The sequence below is a fragment of the Falco punctatus genome, assembly GCF_963210335.1.
Source record: "Falco punctatus genome assembly, chromosome: 3".
Classification (NCBI taxonomy): Eukaryota; Metazoa; Chordata; class Aves; order Falconiformes; family Falconidae; genus Falco; species Falco punctatus.
The window spans coordinates 63,006,634-63,027,398 of NC_137582.1; the positions used below are offsets into that span (position 1 = coordinate 63,006,634).

General features: G+C 39.9%; 1 protein-coding gene across 3 annotated transcripts in view; it reads left to right on the forward strand.

Moving 5' to 3' along the window:
- Nucleotides 1-20,765, forward strand: part of LDLRAD4 (low density lipoprotein receptor class A domain containing 4) — a 212,670-nt gene that overhangs the window by 38,138 nt on the left and 153,767 nt on the right. For all 3 annotated transcript variants that reach the window (XR_013926542.1, XM_080378125.1, XM_080378124.1), the window contains one exon: nt 19,682-19,822. Coding sequence is in view for 2 of the 3 variants with exons in the window: in XM_080378125.1 (XP_080234251.1) it covers nt 19,682-19,822 (141 nt within the window). In the remaining variant the exon portion in view is untranslated. The remainder of the gene's footprint in view (nt 1-19,681; nt 19,823-20,765) is intronic.

Below are 20,765 nucleotides of genomic sequence, written 5' to 3' on the forward strand. Positions count from 1 at the left end.
TGATTACTTTCTTGACGGCTGTGCATCTGATACTGACCTACAGTAGTAGGTGTCATGAAGAGTAAATTACATATGATTTAGAGTTCAGATATTGATATTAGCAGGTGCGTGGCTGCATACTGTGTCAAATGTAATGACATTCATCCTTAGATTTATTCTGCTGGACTTTATTGTTAGATATTTGAAGATTCGGTTTCCCCTAATGATTTATGCTGACACTGGAAGACATTGCATATCTGATGATCTCATGGGTACTCTTGTTATTGAGAAAAGCTATTCCATTTGCTGTGAAATATATTACATTGAGTTACACATCCCTGTATTGGTAATTTCTACAAGGCAGAAATTATAGGGGGTGGTAGTTTCCTTTATTAGACCATCTGATTTAGTTGGACAAAACAGACAAGCTGTGTGCATTGCAACTCCTTATTCAGGTCTGTGAAAAAGCTCCTGAATGACAGATCTGCATGCTCCAAACCTTGCTGTTTTCCACATGTATCTGTTGATCAATTAAAAGATAACTTGTCTCTTTATAAAGCTTGCCTTGATTAAACTGCCACGTCTACAATAAACCACAACTTTGTAATTTCAGCCTTTGCCATTCAGGACACATATGCTTATTTTCTTAGAACTGCCTCAGTTAAAGTTACTTTCAGCCATTTTGCTTTGTGCTGAGTTCTCCCTTCACATTTTCTCGCTCTGGGTATAGCCAGAAGGGCTGACTCTTCTACCTAAGCTCAAATGAAGTGGTGCTAAAAACGCGATGAAGCAGTTGAGGCTGTGATTTGCTTTTCAGTTTATGTTGTTCCCATCCACTGAGACTTCGCTACAGACCTTATTGGTAGCCAAAGTATTTATTTTGTGGCCTATCATATGTGATTTAAACAATCTATTTAAAGCTTGGTTTCATGCTTCTCAGTCAAATCACCTTGTCTTCAGGGGCATGCTGTACAGCATTGCATCCTTGTAAGGGGAATTTTCCTAGAGCAGGTAAGTCACTTTCTTCTTTGTAGCATTTGTAGTTTTCTGTCAGGTTGAATGAACCTCATTCCTCCTGATCCCCAGCTCCTCTCAGAGCTTTGTCTACACTCCACTACTAACTTTGCCATGGAAACCTTTTTGGGTCCAACAACAGTGCACGCAATGGATTTAATACACAGAAGAGAACTGCCGGTCCTCTCACAGCTGCCCTGTGCATATGCCACCTTTCTCATGTCTATCTGATGACTGATCCGAAAGGGAAAGAGCCTTTGGATAAGACTCACTATCTCCACTCAGGAGCTGTGGTTCAGCTGGTAGCCTGAGAACCTGGGTGTATGGCTTTCTGTCTCTTCCCTTCGGACAGGCGAGCAGTGGTCAGACGGGAGGTTTTCCTGGAAACTGTAATGTCCCCTCTTGCTCCAGCTCACAGCCTGAGAGACTGGCTTCTGCTGGCTCCGACAGTCCTGCCATGACTTGAGCAAGCTGACTGTAGTGGTTTCTGCGGAAGAGCTATGCTAAGAAGCGACTGGAAAATCCCTTCTATCAGCATAGTGGACTGGTGTGTATTTTTTGAGTTACAACACATTGTGAAAAAGAACAAGATTTTTTTAAGACCGCTGTTTCCTCTTCCTGAGAGATGATCATGCATAAGGACCCTTATAAAATTGGGATATGTACTTGTTGTCTTTAGTTAGAAACTTTCTGTCATCACCCTAAAGGGGCTCTGCTTATGCTGTTTAACTATGCAAGTATTTGTGATTCAAATGTGTGTAGAGTGATGAACAGAAACGTGGCAGAAAATTTATCATTACCAGTTACGAGCAGAAATGGTTTGGGAATCTTGATAATCCTGGATTTCCTGTGCTTTAACATCATGTGTTACTCTCATTTATTCTATTTTTATAAAGAATACATGGAAAACTTGCAAGAGCCATCATGTAGTTGTTTTTTTTCTGTGGTTGTTTTTTTCAACTACTTAAGCACGTTTTGCACTTAAAATTCTCCATGAAACTGTAACTTTTTCTAAGAAAGGAAGTTTTAATACTGAAGTAACACTTTTTTGTGCCTGTAGTAACTTTTTTTCTTTTAGTGTTAAACTAGTTACCTGAAACCTTGGAAAATTTTCTCTAGTGAGTTTTAAGACAGATGTGGTAGATTTCATATTTCACGAGTAAGGAAATATCTATGAAAAACCTGGAAATACCCATTATAAGGAAGATGTGTCTAAGGTGTGAAGTGCAGATAGGTTGAGAACTTCTACAAACTTCTAAGAAACTTGAAGTTTATGTTTCAGTGTAGTTTTCCATCTAATGATTTATTACATTGCCAAATAACATTGCTAATATTAATGGTAGACCTTTCATCAGTTTTTACAATATTTGATTTTCATGCTGAGTTCAACAGAGCCAGATTCTGTATGATATTTTTATAATAATAGGCATTATTTCTATCATGACATCCAAAAAGCAGCTGTGGCAGTTCAGCAGCTCAAGCACAAAACCTTCTGACTTTTCCCTTTTCATTATGGTTAGTAATAATTTGTGTGTGTGTGTGACCTTAAAATATGGTTGTGAATATTTTTAAGCTTGAATTAGTTTTAATCCTAGAGGGCCAGTGTCTGTTGACTGTCTGTGGTAAAAAGGAAGGAAAAACATACATATGAAGCTCATTTTCAGAAGCTAACTGGCATTGCCAGCAAAAATTGTGACCTTATCAATATTAGTTTAGTCTGAAAACTTGTGTACCATGAGTATGTTTTCTGCAGGGTGAGAAGAGAGTAGGAAGATCACTGGATGTAAGACAGGGGCGAAGCTGACACACAAATAAGGCTGTCTCCTTTTGCCCGTGCAGGTAATGTTGTATGTGTCAGGAGTTAGTTTACTGCACAAGGTGTTCTCCTTCAGTACTAAATCTGCCAGCTCAGTAAATCCCAGGCATGCTTAATTATCCTGTTCATTTTTCTGGAGTAGGAGAACTGGGAGAGGCACCTGGGTCTGTCATAGACTGCAAATACATCTGCGCAGTTTACGATTGTTACTGCAGAGGAGACTTCTTCCCATGAGCATTGGGTGCTGCTTGCTCACTTGGGGTTGGGAGCATCAGCTGGCATTAGGGCTAGCATGCAGCTGCAGAAATGCAAGGTCCCTGTTTTGAGGTGCAGTCCTACGTCCTGTTGAAAGTCCTCCTACAGTCCTATTGACATTGGGCTGTTGAGAGACATATTACCACCACTGTGCTGGGGACTGAAGACACAGCGTCAAATGAAAGTGAATTTGAGCTCTTGACCCATTGGTATTAGTGGCTGAACTGACAATAAAATAAAATGGCTGTTCAGGTTTTAATAGCAGTTTAAGACAAGAGTAACTGGTCTCTGTTCACTTGTAGGTCTTCTCAAAATTATCCTTCCCTGACATACTGGGGAATGTGATAACAAACCAGAGGCAATCTGTAGCTACATTCATTTGCTTGCTAATTGTGCTTTTATTTTTATTCCTCTTCAAAAGCGTTCTCAGGGTGCTGGGGGCTCAGCATATTCATCATGATGGCTGTAGCAGAAGTCTCAGAGCAGTTCTTTCAAACCTTCACACCTTTCTCATAAATTAGTAATTTATCAGTGCTATTATTATTATTATTATTTGTTCTGAATTATCCCAGAGTTTTGGTCAGGCCCAATTTCATGGCCTACGGGGTGGAGAGGTGACAGGGTCATGGACGATTGACATAGGTGTGACGCACAGTATTTTAAACAGAGCTATGGCAGCTTTCCATCCTTACGATGCCTTGCATACCCTGCTAATACTCTTTTCCTTCATGCAGGGATAAAGCATTTTCATTTATCTGACTAATTTGAAATAGTTGTGGAAGACATCACTGGGGACAAAGATATCCTTGTATATTGGTATAAGAAATTTATAATCATTCTTCCTTCTTCATTGAAATCCTGATCTTTGCAGTCTTGCAGTGAACATTAGCTACATTACTGACTTCACTGAGTACAGAGATTAGATCCTGAATGAAGTGAAGGATATAAGAAGAATATGGATTAGTCTTCTAAGAGAATATTGCTCAAGATTTCTTTCTGAGGTGCCGTAGCTACTTCAGGAAATGAAAGATAAACAAGGTAAAGCTCCACTAGCCACTGCAGTGGTGCTAGTTATATACTGACAGAATTGTTCTTTGTAGATGGTTGAAAAGAGATGCTTGGAACCCCTTCTGAACAAAAAAAGTGACTTTTCATGCAAGATGAGACATGGAAGTGTTTGGTTTTACTTTTTCTTTGATAGGGATAAATACTTGGACTAAATGGAAGTCAACAGGAGCATTATATCTCATCTGATAGCTGTCTGGGTGGCACAGTAGAAGCACTGGCAGTTTACATTGAGAAAATCTGTACAGATAACAGAAACTAAATTAATAGTTGATGAGAATTGAAAAAACTAATGGAACTAGAAAATTATTAAAATTATTAATCAGTACAGATTCTCCTCAACACTGAGACACATTATAATGTTACTCAGTTTGCTAGTACCTTCCTTCTTACAGTCATCACAAGCTTTACATACCTGGATCATTTCACAGCAGCAGTAGTGGCATCATTATTGTTGTAGTTATTATTATTGTGGTTGGTTGTCACTGGCTGGGTGCCCACCAAAGCTGCTCTATCACTCCCCTCCTCAACCAGAGAGGGGACGGCAAATGTAGCAAAAGGCTCGTGGGTCAAGATAAGGGAGATCACTCAGCAATTACTGTCATGGGCAAAACAGATGACTTGGGGAAATTGGTTTAATTTATTACCAATCAAACCAGAGTAGTATAATGAGAACTAAAAATCAAAAGTTAAAAACGCCTTCCCCCCACCCCTCCCTTATTTCTGGGCTCACCTTTACTCCCTATTTCTCTGCCTTCTCTCCCTGAGTGATGCAGGGGGACAGAGAGCAGGGGCTGCAGTCAGTCCATCACACGCTGTCTCTGCCACTCCCTCCGTTGCAGGGGAAGGGTCCTCACACTCTTCCCCGGCTCCAGTGTGGGGTCTGGCCTGTGGGAGACAGTCCTTTATGAACTTCTCCAATGTGTGTCCTTTCCATGGACTGCAGTTCTTCACAAACCGCTCCATCGTGGGTCGGGTCTCCCATGGGGTCACAAGCCCTGCCAGCAAACCTGCTCCAGTGTGAGCTCCTGTCTCCACAGAGCCACAGGTCCTGCCAGCAAACCTGCTTCAGCATGGGCTTCCCGTGGGGTCCCAGCCTCCTTCAGGTGTCCACCTGCTCCACCATGGCTCTCCACGGGCTGAGGGGCACAGCCTGCCCCACCATGGGCTTCACCACGGGCTGCAGGGGAATCTCTGCTCTGGCGCCTGGAGCCCCCCCTGCCCCTCCTGCACTGACCTGGGTGTCCGCAGGGCTGTTTCTGTCACATATGCTCACTCCTCTCTTCTGCTGCAATTGGGCAGATTTCTCTTCCCCACCCCGCACCTCGTAAATGTGTTACCCCAGAAGCACTATCACCACCGCTGATGGGCTCAGCCTTGGCCAGCGATGGGTCTGTCTTGGAGCCGGCTGGTACTGTCTCCATTGGATATTGAGAAGCTTCTAGCAGCTTCTCACAGAAGCCACCCCAGTAGCCCCCCTGCTACCAAAACCTTGCCATGCAAACCCAGTACAAGTATTATTATTATCATCATCATCCCAGCCCTAGATATGCTGAGGAAAGCCAGATAGCTTGCCCAGCATCATGTAGACTGGGGGAGAACAGTAGCTAAGAAAATAATTGTAATCATTTTGTTTCAAGTTCTTAGAAAATCTTCTAATCTTCTGTGACTTTTCAGAAATAAAAAATTATAGACTATTAGTTAAGGTAGCATAATAGTTTTCCCCTTGGATCTTTTGGTATACAACCTTATGCATTCCCTTCATGCTGCTCCAGGCTGGGAGAGCACCCGTACTTTGCAAATGTAATAGTGCAGTATTGCAGGCTGCTCCCTCTTATAAATTAGCAACCTTTACAGCCACCAAATACCTTTACTCCTGAACATTATATGAAAGTAATTGAGGCTAGTCTTCTTGGTTGGCCGGCAGATTTTGTATGCAGACATCAGGTATTAAAATGGAAGCTGGAAAATTGTAGTGCAGTCTGGCAGGACTACTCCACGTGTGCTTGGAATGTGCTTTTTCGCTTTGCATTGCCTAATGCACATCATGTATTACATTGTTGATATATGGATTCAAATTCAGATGATACTCTGTTTAAAATAAAAATTTTAAAAAGAGTGTTTCCTATTAACCAGTGGGAATTTCCATGTAAAACAAGCCAGTTCTCAATGGTTCTGCATTGAGATTTTGAACTCTACATTGTCCTTGTATTTAAGGAGTATGAAAACATTCACACACTGACTACTTTGTGAAGGAATCGCAGGGTCAGACTTTGCTTCAAACCTTGGTCTACAATGCCTACACTTTTAAGTTTGCTGTTAGATCCATTAATGTAATAGTGTATGTTCCTGTATACAGTGGTGTGAATCAAAGGTGAACTTTTTAAGGGAAGAATATGGAAAGATTGGAATTTTTTTCTTTGATTTTTTTTTTCTTTGTGAGGCATTTGCCTGTACGTTGTAAAGAAAGAAATTATTTTAAAAAAAGAGAACACTGGTATGATTCTTTCTATTAATCAGGTTATGCTTTCCTTGTTTTGCTGTTGATATGAGGCTTGAGAGAGAAAAAAAAATCAGAAGGCACTTACAGAAATCTTTATGCAAAAGGCAAGATGCAGACTGCTGATTGCTAGGCATTTGATATAAATAATCTTTAAGTGAAATAAATATGCGAAGCTCTATTAAAGTTGAAGATCTGATCCAGAGAGTTTTAAAGTGATTTAGAGGAGTAGTCCTCTCTCATCTTAGTTGTTTAGTTTTCACCATGTAGGTACGTGTAAAATTTCTTCACTTTGTCTCTCCACGGGATACACGAGAATGAAATACTCAATGTTTTAAAAAATAAGAAAGGGCAAACCACTCCTCTCTTTTTTTTAATGTTCCTTTTATATCTTTCTATATCTCTATATATGCGCATGTCAAAGAAGAGAGTGAGCAAGATATTTAAAATGCATGTTTAGAACTGGAATTCAGTGAAGCAGAGTTATCATTAAACTATGTGTGATCAGCCCCCAAAATCTCAAAAATGAGACAGACGCACTGAACGTCAGTGTATTGTTGGAAAGTTTCCTAGCCTGCTGTATCCATTGCCCATTTCTTTGATGCTTATAATTTTAATGCTAGTTTTGTAAACAGTCCGAGTATGTGAATTCCGCCTATCTTAGATACCATCAAATAGAATTTTTTTTTACCCAAGTTTTGTCTGATGTAATTACACTTCTAAAAAGCTGCAGACTGGTAGTTCTCTGAAGGACCCTAATGTGCTGTTTGAAAATCAGAGGTAGAATTAATTCTTTTTCTTTGGTTACTCCTTTGTGAGGTGTCTATTACCTGTCATTTTAAATATTTGCTCTAATAATTTAAGTGTTGCAAAGAACAGCATCCTACAGCCATATTCCCTAGAAATCACCATGGAAATCTAAAAGTGATGATTTAGTGTCCTGAGAAATAATGTTGAGGAACAGAACAAAACTGCATCCATCTAGTCTGACAATAGCAGCTCTGCCACAACTTTGCCTTTCAAGAAGAGTAAGCACATACTTTGCTGTGTCACATCACATGAATGTTGATGGTTTAGTCACAAGATAATATAACACTTATTTTATTAATGGTATGCTTAATGTGTGCTTTTAGAATAAGATTTTTTCATTCCATATTTTAAGCTTTGACAAAAATAAAACTGTGTGAGATCATGTTTGGAAATCTAGAAAACATATTTAAACCAAAACTGTTCTCTCTCAGACGTGCTACCATTTAAGCTATGCATTTAGCAACTGCAATATATTCTGAAAACTGCAAGTTACTACTGTTGCACATGCATATCTGTTTATATTTAAATATAAACATGCTCATCTCTTAAGTGGTTAATCCCATTTTGAAGCCTTTTATGACTGCATACCATATGCCAGTAAGTATTAGAGTGTGCATTTGCTGTTTAAGACAGGTAACCTCCTTAAAAACCCTTACACATAGGTCTTTCAATGAAATTTTTGTTAAGTTTTGTATAACCTTAATATATTATGAAAGGAGCTTTCTGTCCTTTGGAATGACCTTTTATCAGGGTGTGTTTTCCTGTCTCTTAGGTGGTAGAGCACATTAAATAAATTGCTGTCAACTCAAATACAGAGTTACTGCATGAAGTGTAAAAAGAGATATTTCAATATTATTTCCCAGTTCTTATTAATTACGACTCCTCTAGCTAGTTTGTTCTTAATCCACTGTAACACAAACCTCAAAGGATTTGTGTAAGCCGTTGCTGAAGTACTTTAGTTGAACATTTTTTGTTAGTATTGCAAAGAACAGGTGGTGTTTGCACACTGGAAGCTGCATCTCAGCTCAGCTCTTACAAACAACAGGTTTGATATACAAACTTATCAAAATGTACTAACTTGTTCACAGTGTTCATTTCATTGTAGCCTTCTTTATGTACCACTAAATAGCTGAGAGCTTAAGTGGACTAAGAAAAAAATCAGGGAGTCTTATGATAACATTACTGTGGCATTTTACTCAACTTTGAATTTGATCCCCAAATATTTGTGTGCTAGGTTGCTCTTTACCTTATCTTGGTAGCTGTTGGACAGCACATTAGGGTCCTTCAGAGAATTACCTTTTTCTTTATTGAGGACGTGTGATCATTCTTTTCATATTCATCTACCTGCACGCAGCGCCTGCAAACCATAAAACGTTTTTAATCTGCAGCTTGGATTTTGGAATGATCACCTCTGTGGAGAAGTTTTTTTCTCTGTTAGTGTAACATTCAATAGTAACACACTTTTTGTTTTAAAGAAGTATTTCCTAATGACAAGGAAAATTACTTTGTTTAAATGGTGTTTCTTAGTGTCTCAACATAATTTTTTAAGTCAAAGGACCCTAAGAGGGATATGATGGAACACAAGGAAGCTGTAAGAAATATTTTGTTCCTTCGTTTTTTCTTGAAGATTAGCAGCATGCTGTATTAGCTAGCTTTTTCGATTTACTATGAGCTCCCTATTTGAAGTCTTCTGAGGATAGGCCAGAGCTAGAAAACTGACCTTGCTTTAATTATGTTGGCTTATAAAACCACAGAAAATTATCACCATCTCTGAACATATTAGTAATAATAAACTGGTACGATATGACAAACTACCGTGCCCACAGTTAAAACGCAATTAGTTGCTCTTGAGTTTCCAGTGCTCTGACTGTTAATGCAGCTATGGTTTGGGGTGATTCTCTTGTGTTCAGCACATCACTTGTATAATTTTTAACATGCTTTAACTTGTCATTGATACACTGATAACTTGAGCTGTAACTGGAGATTTGTTCTAGCCCATCTCTTGTCTCCACCCAAAAAACTCTGTAGGGCTTCTGATTGATATGCAGTGGCAGATTAAAATTAGATGGCTGAAATGGTTATCGCTGTCAACTGCCTACCCTGCCTCTCTGACAGACATTGCTGTCTCAAGGCTGGCACAGCTGATCTGCATGTCAGCCATGGTACTTTGCAGTCCAGCATATTAAGATAAACCACAGACAGAAATAATGTCCAGAAGAGCTGTAGGCTTGAAATAATGTGTCAGGATTTTGGGGTGTGGTTTGGAGATCAAATTCTATTTGGCTTTCAAACATAATGCATATTTTGTCAGCAAAGTCAGCTTCATATGTCAATGATCCCCCAAGCCTAGGTCACACAGTTACATGTGCATGACAGGCTGGCGTTCCCTCAGGTGTGCTGGTACAATGGGCAGCAGGCCTTTGGTGTGAACTAGGTGGTGATCTTTTTGCAAAACTGTTTTTAGGAAGAGGCAGAGATGGTTAACTTCTCAAAGCCAGCTGTGCCAGCAGGGTGCCAGGCTGTGCAGCTCCACGCAAGCCCATTGTACAGATGTCAGTTGTGAAGACAAGACCTTACCATCACACCTGGGCACCCTGGCATCATCCTTCTGCCCTTGGTGTCCAGCTCCAGTCTCTCCCCTCCTCACCACCCTGCTGCTTAGTGGGGTGGTGCTGGGTTCAGGGGGACTGGCTGATTCAAACAGACCTATTGGAAACTTCCTTAGTTTCTCTGTCTCCTTTCAGAGAAGTGGTCGCATGTGGATGGGAACTGCAGCCAATGGTGGAGGAAGGCTGTGCCCCCTGCATTGTGCAGCAGTGCCAGCCCAAAGCGTTTGGTTATGGAGACGCAGCACTCCAGCTCATTTACCTTGGTTCTCATATGCAGCATAGTCATGGCCTGAGATTGTGAACTCTAGTTCTGTTCTAGAGGCACTGTTCATATACAGGTTTTGCATCATGTCAGGCTTGTGCCTGTTAGGTACTTCACTTAAACACACAGCCTATCTGCAGAGTTGAATGTAGTTTGGGGAAGGAAGAAAGCTATTTGCTTTGGTTTCCTGTAAACTCTAAAGTTTCCCAAGGTACTGCATGGTGCGTGGATAGACTCAGCACCATCCAGTGTAATGTGAACTGTATGTTCATGTTCACAAGCAGAAATGCACTGCCCTAAATGCACTGTTGCTTTTTAAATTATACCATTTCAACAACAAAAAAAATTTATATGGTAGGGATTTTTTCAGGGTGCCTGTATCAGTGTTTTCTGCATAGTCTACTTTGTAAGCACTTCGGCCGTGGAAATTATGAAATAATCTTGGTTAAATAGCTGCTATATGGTCAAATATGTTGCTTATGCTTAAACAAAATTGCATAATTGTAGTGTGAAAGAATCTTTATTGAAACTATGCTGCTTAGGTTGCTAAATGAGGCACTCTCAACCCATAAATACTGACATTACTCTTTGCTGTGCATTCACATTTCTTCCCTCTTGGCTGGCTGTCCTGTGTACTGAAAGTTGGGAGCACTCATGGACAAAAGAGCATCTGATAGTTGTAATGGCTGTGCTTGGCAGCACAGACACCTGGAAGTGAAATGGAAATCTTGTGTGAAAGTGTGGGGGAACAGAGCTTACCTCCTTTCTCCACCACAGTTAATCTGCCTCTTCCCCTGCTGTCCCAGTATGGTTTGGACTGTTGTTCTAGTTAGTGGTGGTATTGCTGGAGCCTCACAGTGTCTGCGCCGTTGAGTTATTTTGATGCACTGCCAGAGCTTTTCCAGACACTGTCCTGATGCAGACAATGGAGAGATAACTGCATTTTTTTAAAAAACAGTTTTTATTTCCATAAAAGCAGAAGAGACTCCTGGGACAAAGCAAAGGCACTTCTGTAGCCCAGGGGTGTTCTTCCCCCTCAGCATCACACAGACCCACTGCATTCAGTGAACATAGGAGGGATTCTCCAAGACATTTATAGTAGAAAATATTAGGCAATCCAAACGACTACCAGCTTTGCTATATGGAAATGCATATAGGTGAGAGTCTATATATTTGTAACACAATGCATAAATGGGAGGAAGTGTTAATGGAAAGTGACTGAAGGAGAAGGCAAGGGGTAGAAAAGAGGAAATTTCTAATAGGAAAAACATTCCTTCATTCATTTTTTAAGAAGGTTTAGCCATAAACGCCCAGCTTTCTGGGAAAGGTACTAAGGTGAATAAAATGGGTGACTCATTTTTTGGAAGGAGCTGAATAAGGACTGAGGAATTAAATAACAATTGATACAATAGAGTATTAGTTTGTAAAAAACATTGTATATGCCATACAATGCAAGCCATTGAGAGCAATCTGTTTGGCTGTACTGTGTGTATTATTTTTGTTTATATTTTTTGTTACGTGAATACTGGGGCACAGTCATCTGAATTAGACACTTCTTAGGTAATCAGACAAAGTGAAATCACTTTTAAAGTACATAAACTAACAGTGATACAGGATTCCTGAATACAGGAACATGCAAATCTCTGCAGATGTGGATTGGAGAACATGTGTTACAGATTATAAAAAAACCCTTGTCATTACTCACATTATTGTGCATTGCACAATTCAGATGCCATTGAGAAATGAAAGGGGAACTCTCTTGTCCATGAAAATCTGGAAGCCATGTTACAGTGGAAGCTCCATCACTGTCTTGTATCTTGAACATAGTAAATACATCCATTTCTCTTTCTGCACAGTATGCATAGGAAGACGTGTAAAAATAAAATAAGTGTCATCAGTATTAGGTTGACGTCTTCTAAACAGCCACTTGAATCATGGTACATTCTTGCGTGTGTTGTATCTTGTATGGAGAGTCAAGGTCTCAGGTATATTCTCGGACCCCTCCTTGCTTCAGTAACATTACGAGATTGCAGACAGGAATGATATTTATTCTGTATTTCAGTACCTCCTAGGAGAGCTAACTGAAAACACTTCCTGCCTTAACAGGGGTCACAGTATTAAGTAATTTGACCTAATTTAATAACAGAGAACGTATTTTCCCCACCAATCATCACATTTCCCCCAGCCCCCAGATAGTCCTCAGGAGCTGCAGTAACTGTTGTGTCCTCATCTGGGCCCGTTTTTAGGACTGCAGTCAAAACTTACCAATGTGTCTGTGAAGTGACATGGTTTACTTTGTATTTCTCTGGATTCAAAGGTTGTGGTGTTACCTGATAAAATGGTCTTATCTTGAGCCATTTGCTATGCAAACAATATTCCAAAGAAAAAACAAGAAGCTGCTATAGTAACATTTTTTTTAATTTTGTATTCCTCTATGTATGCAGCACTACGAACCTGGTGACACTGTGATTTTTAAAGATTCCTTAATATGAAAACCAACTAAGATAATTTTGAAATATTTATCATAATTCAGGAATTCTTTGAATTATCATTAAGAAGAACTAGACATTTAGAAAATCTCATTTGCACATACCCTTTACTTCTCATCTGCACTTGCCCATGATAATGACATTGTGCTTGACAAAAATTATAAGGTACATATTTAATGTATTTTTAATCATCTCCTCATGTAATTTCACAACTGAAAACGAGAGTGTCATTATCTGAGTCACCAGTGCGCCTTCCCCATACTTGATTAGGAAAATCTCTGCTAGTATATATAGAAGTCAGGGGGTGGTGGGGGCTCCCCCAAGGTCTGTCAGGGCAGGGCCTGGCAGCCATGGCCCATCTCACCATCCCAGCCAGCAGCAGGGCACTGGGGGGCCCCAGAGCCCATCTCACCATCCCAGCCAGCAGCAGGGCATTGGGGGGCCCCAGGGCAGCCCCAACCCCGGGCAGCGCGCACCTCCCTGGGGTGAGGTGATGGCCTGGGACGTGAGCCCACAGGGGAGCTTGGCGTGCCATAGTGGACCCTGCTTCGCCACTGCATTGAACTGGGAGAAACGCACGGCCTTCTCATGGCTCATGGAAACCTGTCCCTTAGAGGCTGTTCCTTCTCAGGAGCTGGAGTGAAGGTGTTCCCTGTCCACCACCTTGGCGGCTGTACGCATCTGTCGTGGCGCTCTGTGTCCTCCTTTCTGTGGGATCTGACGCAAGTGACTCATGGGTTGGAGTCAAGATTGTGACTCGGTTGAGTTGTTGGCACTGACACAGGTCCCTGAGGGGGGAAGCGCTGGGCATGTGATGCTGGAAGGACGTTTCTGCAGAAGCTTTGTGGCTGGAGAAGGTGTCAGGCTGCTATGGCAGGGTTGTAAAGGAGGCTTTACACGAGTGCGGAGCAGGGGACACAATTCTCAAGTTTTGTTGAGAAGTTCTGGCATTTCAGTGCTATGTGGGCTTAAACGGGCAGATCATTGCTAGGTCAGGAAAAATAAGTGGGTGGAAGGGCAGAAAATGCAAACCTGTACCCTGATACTGCCTTGCGGTTTTACGGTAAGATGATAGATAGATTTCATGAAGGTAGCGATAAAAGAAGCTTTCCTGTATTGGTCTTTCCCTGTGGTGGCAAAACCGGACATCTGAGTGAGTCTGTGATGGTCTTTGAGATCACCTTGGAGAGGCTTCTCCATTTGATATGAGTGCTGTGGTGGGAACTGTCCTCTCCTCTTTCTTGGAGAGACCTGCTCAGGGGAGCTGCTGGGCCCTGCTGCGAGGCTGCAGAGGCTCGCTGTATGGGCAGGATGGTGGCTGAGCCATAGCCAGTCTCCTGAACTTGGTGAAGACAGGAAAAAATTTCCTGTGTTGATGAAAACTCTTTTTATAATGCCCCTATGGACTCCAGGAAGAGACATTTCTGTTTCTTTTCGCACTGGAGACAGGTATACAAGGGGAAGAAAGATCACAGACAAAACCTGACCTCACTGACAAATCTCAAAATAAAGGAGTTCTTTCAGTTGTCCTCATGACGTCTAATGTAATTTTGGTCAGGCTATTAATTAAAGTAAGCTTAGTGAAATGTCCTAATGCCCTGAACTGGTGAACTGAACAGTGGATTTCACTACCTGTAAGAATATTGTGTTTGCTTCCTTCAGCTGCTGGCATAAATAGTAACTAGTTAAAGGGCATAGCTTCAGGCTTTGCCTTAAGAAGAAGATGAAAAGATAATTGCTGGATAAGCAAGAGAGCATGGAGGACTGCAAGAAGGTAGCAGCTCAGCAGATGAGACTGGTTTTGAACCAGTGACAATCTTCTTTCAGTCAGCCCAGTTTTAAGGCTGTAATCCCCCCTGGGCAGAGGAGCTCTCTCAGTCTCCATGTTGCCTGACTGACAGCGGGGTCCCCTGTCCTGTGCGAGGCAGTGGGCAGTGAGGCAGGCCTTTGACCGTGGCTTACAGCTCTGCTTCTTACTCTGCATAAGCTGATCCGCTTTCATTTTTGCTGGTATTCTGCTTGGCATTCTTTTTGTGAAGTGTATTTTGTTTTGTAAAGGCCTATTTATCCCTCCCTTCCCTGCACCAATGGAGGTTTATTAGATCCTGTGGCAGCCTGCCATCTTCCTTATTAACCAAGCTTTTTCCCAAATAAACATGTTCCTTGTATACACTGCCTCCTATTTATGATTTACTTCCCATTATAAAGCTACAATCTACAATATTAAAAATAATAGACAGATGTTTATCAGAGGTTGAACAGGGTTTTTTGTACTGACTCTGGTATTTGTGGTTTATATTTCTTTAATCTCTAGTGCAGTGCGCTTCCTCCCACCCTCCCCAATTTACTACTTTTGCCTCTTACTACCCATATAACAGGTGACTGCTCTCTAAACATAAGTTTCTTTCAGGCTGTTACATGTTGCCCTATGAACAGGAGTATGAAGAAATAAGGAAGCTTTTGTGTGAGAAATTAGAAATCAGGCCTTTATTCTAGAGATCTAGATCCACCTGGAGGCAAAGAGATTTTCACGGTGTGCAGAGATAATGCCAGTAGGGTATTTGATCACCCTCTGCTGGCTGTGCTGCCGGGGCTGCAACCAGTAGGCTGGATTTTGGGAGAGTGCCTTTCTTTACACTCCAGTTAAGTGATTCAGGATTTCATTTTGTGCATTTGGACTGTGTTACTACAGTTTAGCCACAACAATTTGAGATCACTGGCTGCATATATAGCTTTTTTTTATTATTTGAATGGATGGAATAGAATTCCACCCCTGGGGCAGATAATCATCTCAGACCCGTTAAATAAGTAGCTGTGACATGCATCATAACAGCGGCCTAAACCACCATATTTTTTCAATATGACACTTTGTTGCTTTTTGTTTCCTTGGCCTGTGGTTGGACTTGCATTACAAAACCAAACAGCACTTAGCTATAATTAAAAATGCCCTACAGTAAGTGGGATGACAAAACAATGGGAATGCTGTTCATATGGACGAAATCAAGTGTAATGACGTCTAAAAGAATTAAGTTGAATGCAGGGACAAAATTAACTTGTTGGGTAGGCACAGAAAGTGTAAAATAAGCCTACCCAGGACAGCAGATCCTGCATTTCACAATAAAAAACTCCAAACAGAGGAATTTTTTGTATCATGAAGCAAATCCATCTTTTGCTGTTGGAGCTGAAACATAACCTTCAATTAACTATTTAAAATGCAGTCATATATTAATGGGTATTTGTATGTAGAGATTTTACACTGCAAGCATCTTACCTTGAACATGTGAACAATATACTTATTTATACTATTTGCATGCAGTTTATAAAAATAGGAAATGTTCATATTAGTGTTCTTAGTATTCCTCCTTTTTTTCAACATGGAATCATGTTTATGAAAACTTTATGTTGAAGAATCAGTATATTGTCAAGATAAATTTTAAAATTATGCTGCAGATATAATTGCAAACATATTAAGATGTAATTATAAGAAGGGCTGGGTTTTTTTCAACCTCCAGCTGTCATCTTGCTTCAGGTTTAGCTCTAGTCAGAGCCTTGCTGACCAACCTACTGATGTTTCACTAATTGCCACTTGAAAATGAAAAGGAAAACTGCCTAGCTTTGAAACATTATTCATGAAAAGGATCGTGCTGGCTTGTTTTCAGAACAGGAGCTTTCCCCCTCTTCTTGTCTAGACAGGCCAAGTACAAGACTTTGTACTGAAAAAGGCTCTCTGGTGTGTCATTAGGCACATTGGTCTAGTCTGGAGTGGTCTGGATTTCCCTATTGGAGTGTTTTGAGGCCACTCCTAGTATTCTGGTACAGACCTCGGCAGGATTATTTACCAACTTTCAGTTTGATGATACTGTTAATATTTCCTTTCTACTCTCTCCATCAGCCTGACTTTGATCTACCTTGCTTTACAAGGAAGGGTTCTCTTCTGGTTTGCTTAAAAGCACACTCTGTTTAAATGCATTTACTATGCAAACTACTTTAAGGTACTGAATTTTCATTTACAAGTAACAAATACCTGATGCTAAATAGGTTCTGTGTTCAGAAGTATCTGTATTTTCATTGAATGATCTAATTTGTCCCACAATACATTTTTTCCTTTGAGTATTTCCTTCAGATTTCCACAGAATGTGATTATGCAGGCTAAGTTGTAAACTTTTGTGTCCTCCATTAGACATTAAATTTTGTTAGATTTACAAGTTGCTTTTGCACATGCACATGTTGTAGGTTGATCCTGGCCAGCAGCTAAGCACTTGCATGGCCGCTCACTCACCACCCCCTCCCACCCCACAGGACAGGGGAGAGAACAGGAAGAGTAACAGCAAAATTACACTTTTACTAAGTGAAGGAAAGAGAAAAAAAAACACAAGTCATTTAAAGGCAGTCACTCACCACCTCCCACAAGCAGACCGATGCCCAGCCAAGTCTCTGAACAATGGGAAGACAATTTTGATGTGGTCTGCTATCTAGGACAAAAAACACCCCACTCTTAAAGCACAAATCCTTCTTCTTGTTAATCCTCTTACGGTAATGTTAGTTAAAAACCAGAACTTTAACACTTTAATAGAGCTACTAAAGATGTAATACTTTGTTTGGTCTTTTGTCTGAAGACTGTATAATCTAGTGGCAAACAGAGTTCTTAGCTGTAATTGCTTTTGAGGTGTCATCTTGCCCGAGCATTTATCAGCCATGGAGGAAGCATGGAAAGCTTTACATTAACACTCAACACAAAGACACAGGAAAGAATTAAATAGTGTGGCCAAAGTAACACGTCAAATGTTCTAACTTCAAGCAATATAGCATTTGATATTTGTCTTTCAAATAGAAGCAGTATGTCCTTTACCACTTTAATTTCACCCTGTTATATTCCTTATTTAAGGAACCTGGGAAGTTTGAACCCTTTCAAGGCGACTTTTCTAATCTTCTAAGGCAGCTTTGTTCTTTTCTTGTTCTAGTTCCTTACTTCATGAAGTTGCAGAAATTAGTATTAAAGTGTTGCTTTGTCAGATTGTTAATATTGAGGCCGATTTGTTTAGTCTCCTTTCCAAAAGTAACTGTTAATGACCTTCTTAGTTCCTTGGTTTTCAAAGGCTTACTCTGTTTGGTTATAATTTTTTTTATGCTCTATACTCAAAACAGAAAACTTAAGGCCTTAAATGTCTCTTCAGTTCTTTGTTGTAGCAGAGAAGGACAGGGTGATAAAGGAACAGAGAAAAATATTTTGTTTGTACAGTATTTTATTGTACAATTGGAATAGAGTACTGCAGGGTTGGACTGAAAAAGCGTAAATCTTGAGGACATTTTTTAGGCAAACACTTACTGATTTTTAAGTGCAGTTTGACCAAATGAAATAGAAAGATAGATTTTTTCCACAGGAAATATTTTTTTTTCTTGCGCAGCATTTTACAGCTTTTATTTGTATTCCTAAGCAGCATTTTATATGTTATGCATGTGGATACATATATTTTTGCAGCAGCAGATTCTTGGTGGTATTAATACTCTTGATGAAAAGTGTTCAGAGTGAAGTCCACAAATCACTTTTACCTATAAGTAAATTTGCTAAGAAAATAATTTCATTCCATTTCCCATTTTATTTTTCCTCTCCTTTGCTATTACCATGCTTATGTTACACATCAGATACGCGTGGGTAAATATCACATCTCAGTAACTGTTTCAGGGGCTTTTTTGAGTAAGAGATCCTGTTGTCTCAGTTCAGAGTTAAGTCCAAGTGCTGTTAAGATTAAAGGAAAGCCTCTTGTTGATACTGTTGAAGATGAACAAATGCTGTCCCTTTGCTGGGAAGGACCAGTAATCATCTCTCTGAAGCAGAATCAGCCAACCCAAACTGCAACCTTAGGGAAGTCCAGGGTTCAGGGAATGGCACTACTTTAATAACTACTTGTGAGTGTTTCTAATTCTGTCTGCTTTGCCAGGATTTGTCAACATGCTGGAAATGTAATCATTAAATTATAATTTTTCTAAATTTAATATGTCTTTTGTTCTATATGTGTAGTTTATTTAACTTTGGAACAAGCCTAGTGAGAAAGCTTTTTATAATTGCATGTGTATTTCTGTGAATGTTTCTTGATTATATCTCAAATACTTACTATTAAAGTATACTTGGTCTCATAGGAATTATTCTTGTGACGGAACTATATTTAGGGGAAACCATTCATTTTTTTGTAATGAACAAAATGTGAAAAATACAACATGTCTGCATATAGCATTCATATACTTTATAGAGGTTTTAGAAGTTTACTGACTTTGTGAAGCAAACTGGCTTGTGGGATTTCAATGTACAGACACGGAATGCTTGATTAATTAGTTGGGAGACTGGGAAATTTGCTTTGGAAAGGTAGTTAAGGAATAATCGTCTGTGTCTGGACAGTATTGTTCCTGGTTACAAACTATAATGTTGCATTACACCTGATGCTGTTTTATACTGTGCAAGACTTTTTTTAATGTGGGACAATTATTATTTTTATTCATAGTTCTGTCTTGACCCAAGTATGCAAGGTGCCACACAGACATGTATGAGAATATGGTCTTTGTCCGAAGTGAACTGTAATCAACATGAACTACAAAAAAAAATAAATAGTCTGTTTATTAAGAAGACAAAGTTGAATTTCCCCAAATGGCAAATCTGGTTTACCAGTGGGTTGATTATGGTGATCTGCAATGTGTCATGTATGTATTTGTATGTGCAATGCTACAAATAATACATATAATATTTTGGTGTTGAAATGCTAAAGACCCATCCACCATGATAGCATCTACTTGAAAAATACTGCCTTTAATGTCAGTCATTCTAGCAGTGAAGAAAGTAAGCATCCGTTTCCTCACAAATTTTTGTTTTGGTTTCTTTTTGCCTTTCAGAGTGCAAATTCACCTGCGCCAGTGGTAAATGCTTGTATCTTGGTTCATTGATTTGTAACCAACAGAATGACTGTGGGGATAACAGTGATGAAGAGAACTGTCTGCTTGTAACAGAGCATCCACCTCCAGGCATCTTTAGCTGTAAGTACTGGCTCTTTGTGTGCATCCGTGTGTGTATATATGTCGAATACTTCTGTTTAGCTCAGAAATCAGTCTGTTTGGAGACTTGGTCTGCAGTGTGATACCTAGGGAGGATGAGATGAAGAAATACCATTTTTCTCTTAACCAGCAGTGAAGGGAGTTTGTGCTGCAGACGTTGAGGTTGTAATTGTACAGATCATGTGTGGCTTCTGAGAAAGAAGCGTAAATATCTAAATGATTAAAGAATTTGTTCTCCAAGGTTCTAAAAAATATTTTATGCTTTGTCTGTGTGACAGTCTTTATATGCTATTAAGACTATTAAGAAAGTTGTAATCTTTTCAGTTATCATTCCTGTTAATCAAATATATTTTATTAGTGCTGAGATTAACATCATTTGGTAGGTCACTGAGCTTTTGTATGTATATATTTAAAACAGCTTAATTGCTATTCTTTGGGGCATGAATTTCTCACAGAGTACCAGAGTTTATCACCAGAATTGCTCTCTTAGTAATTTTCCCTCAGTGTTGTACACTGAAACCAAACTTTGATTTTTGTGTTTGTATGTTCTACAGTAATTTATTTTTAAACCACAGTTCAGCTTTCTGGATGGGGGAGAAATTTTCCAATAATGCTTCTGGTGTACAAGTATGACAGAAGTGCCATTATACTACTTACTGCTTTCCAAATGGTTTGGCTCTGCCAATACTGACATCCCTCAGCATGCTATTTCACCTCTGGTTGTGACTGTGGCTTAGGAATATCTGTGTTGTTATGTTGTTATTAATAATAGGGTTTATATTAAACAGTTTGTATCTGTAATTTTTGTAACGAACGCATGTGCCACTAAGCAGGATAGAATCACGGAGTGGGTTCGTAATAGAAGACGAAATCTGGTGGTGAATACGCCTTTCCTCCTCTGCCCTCTCACGTCCAAATTAACATG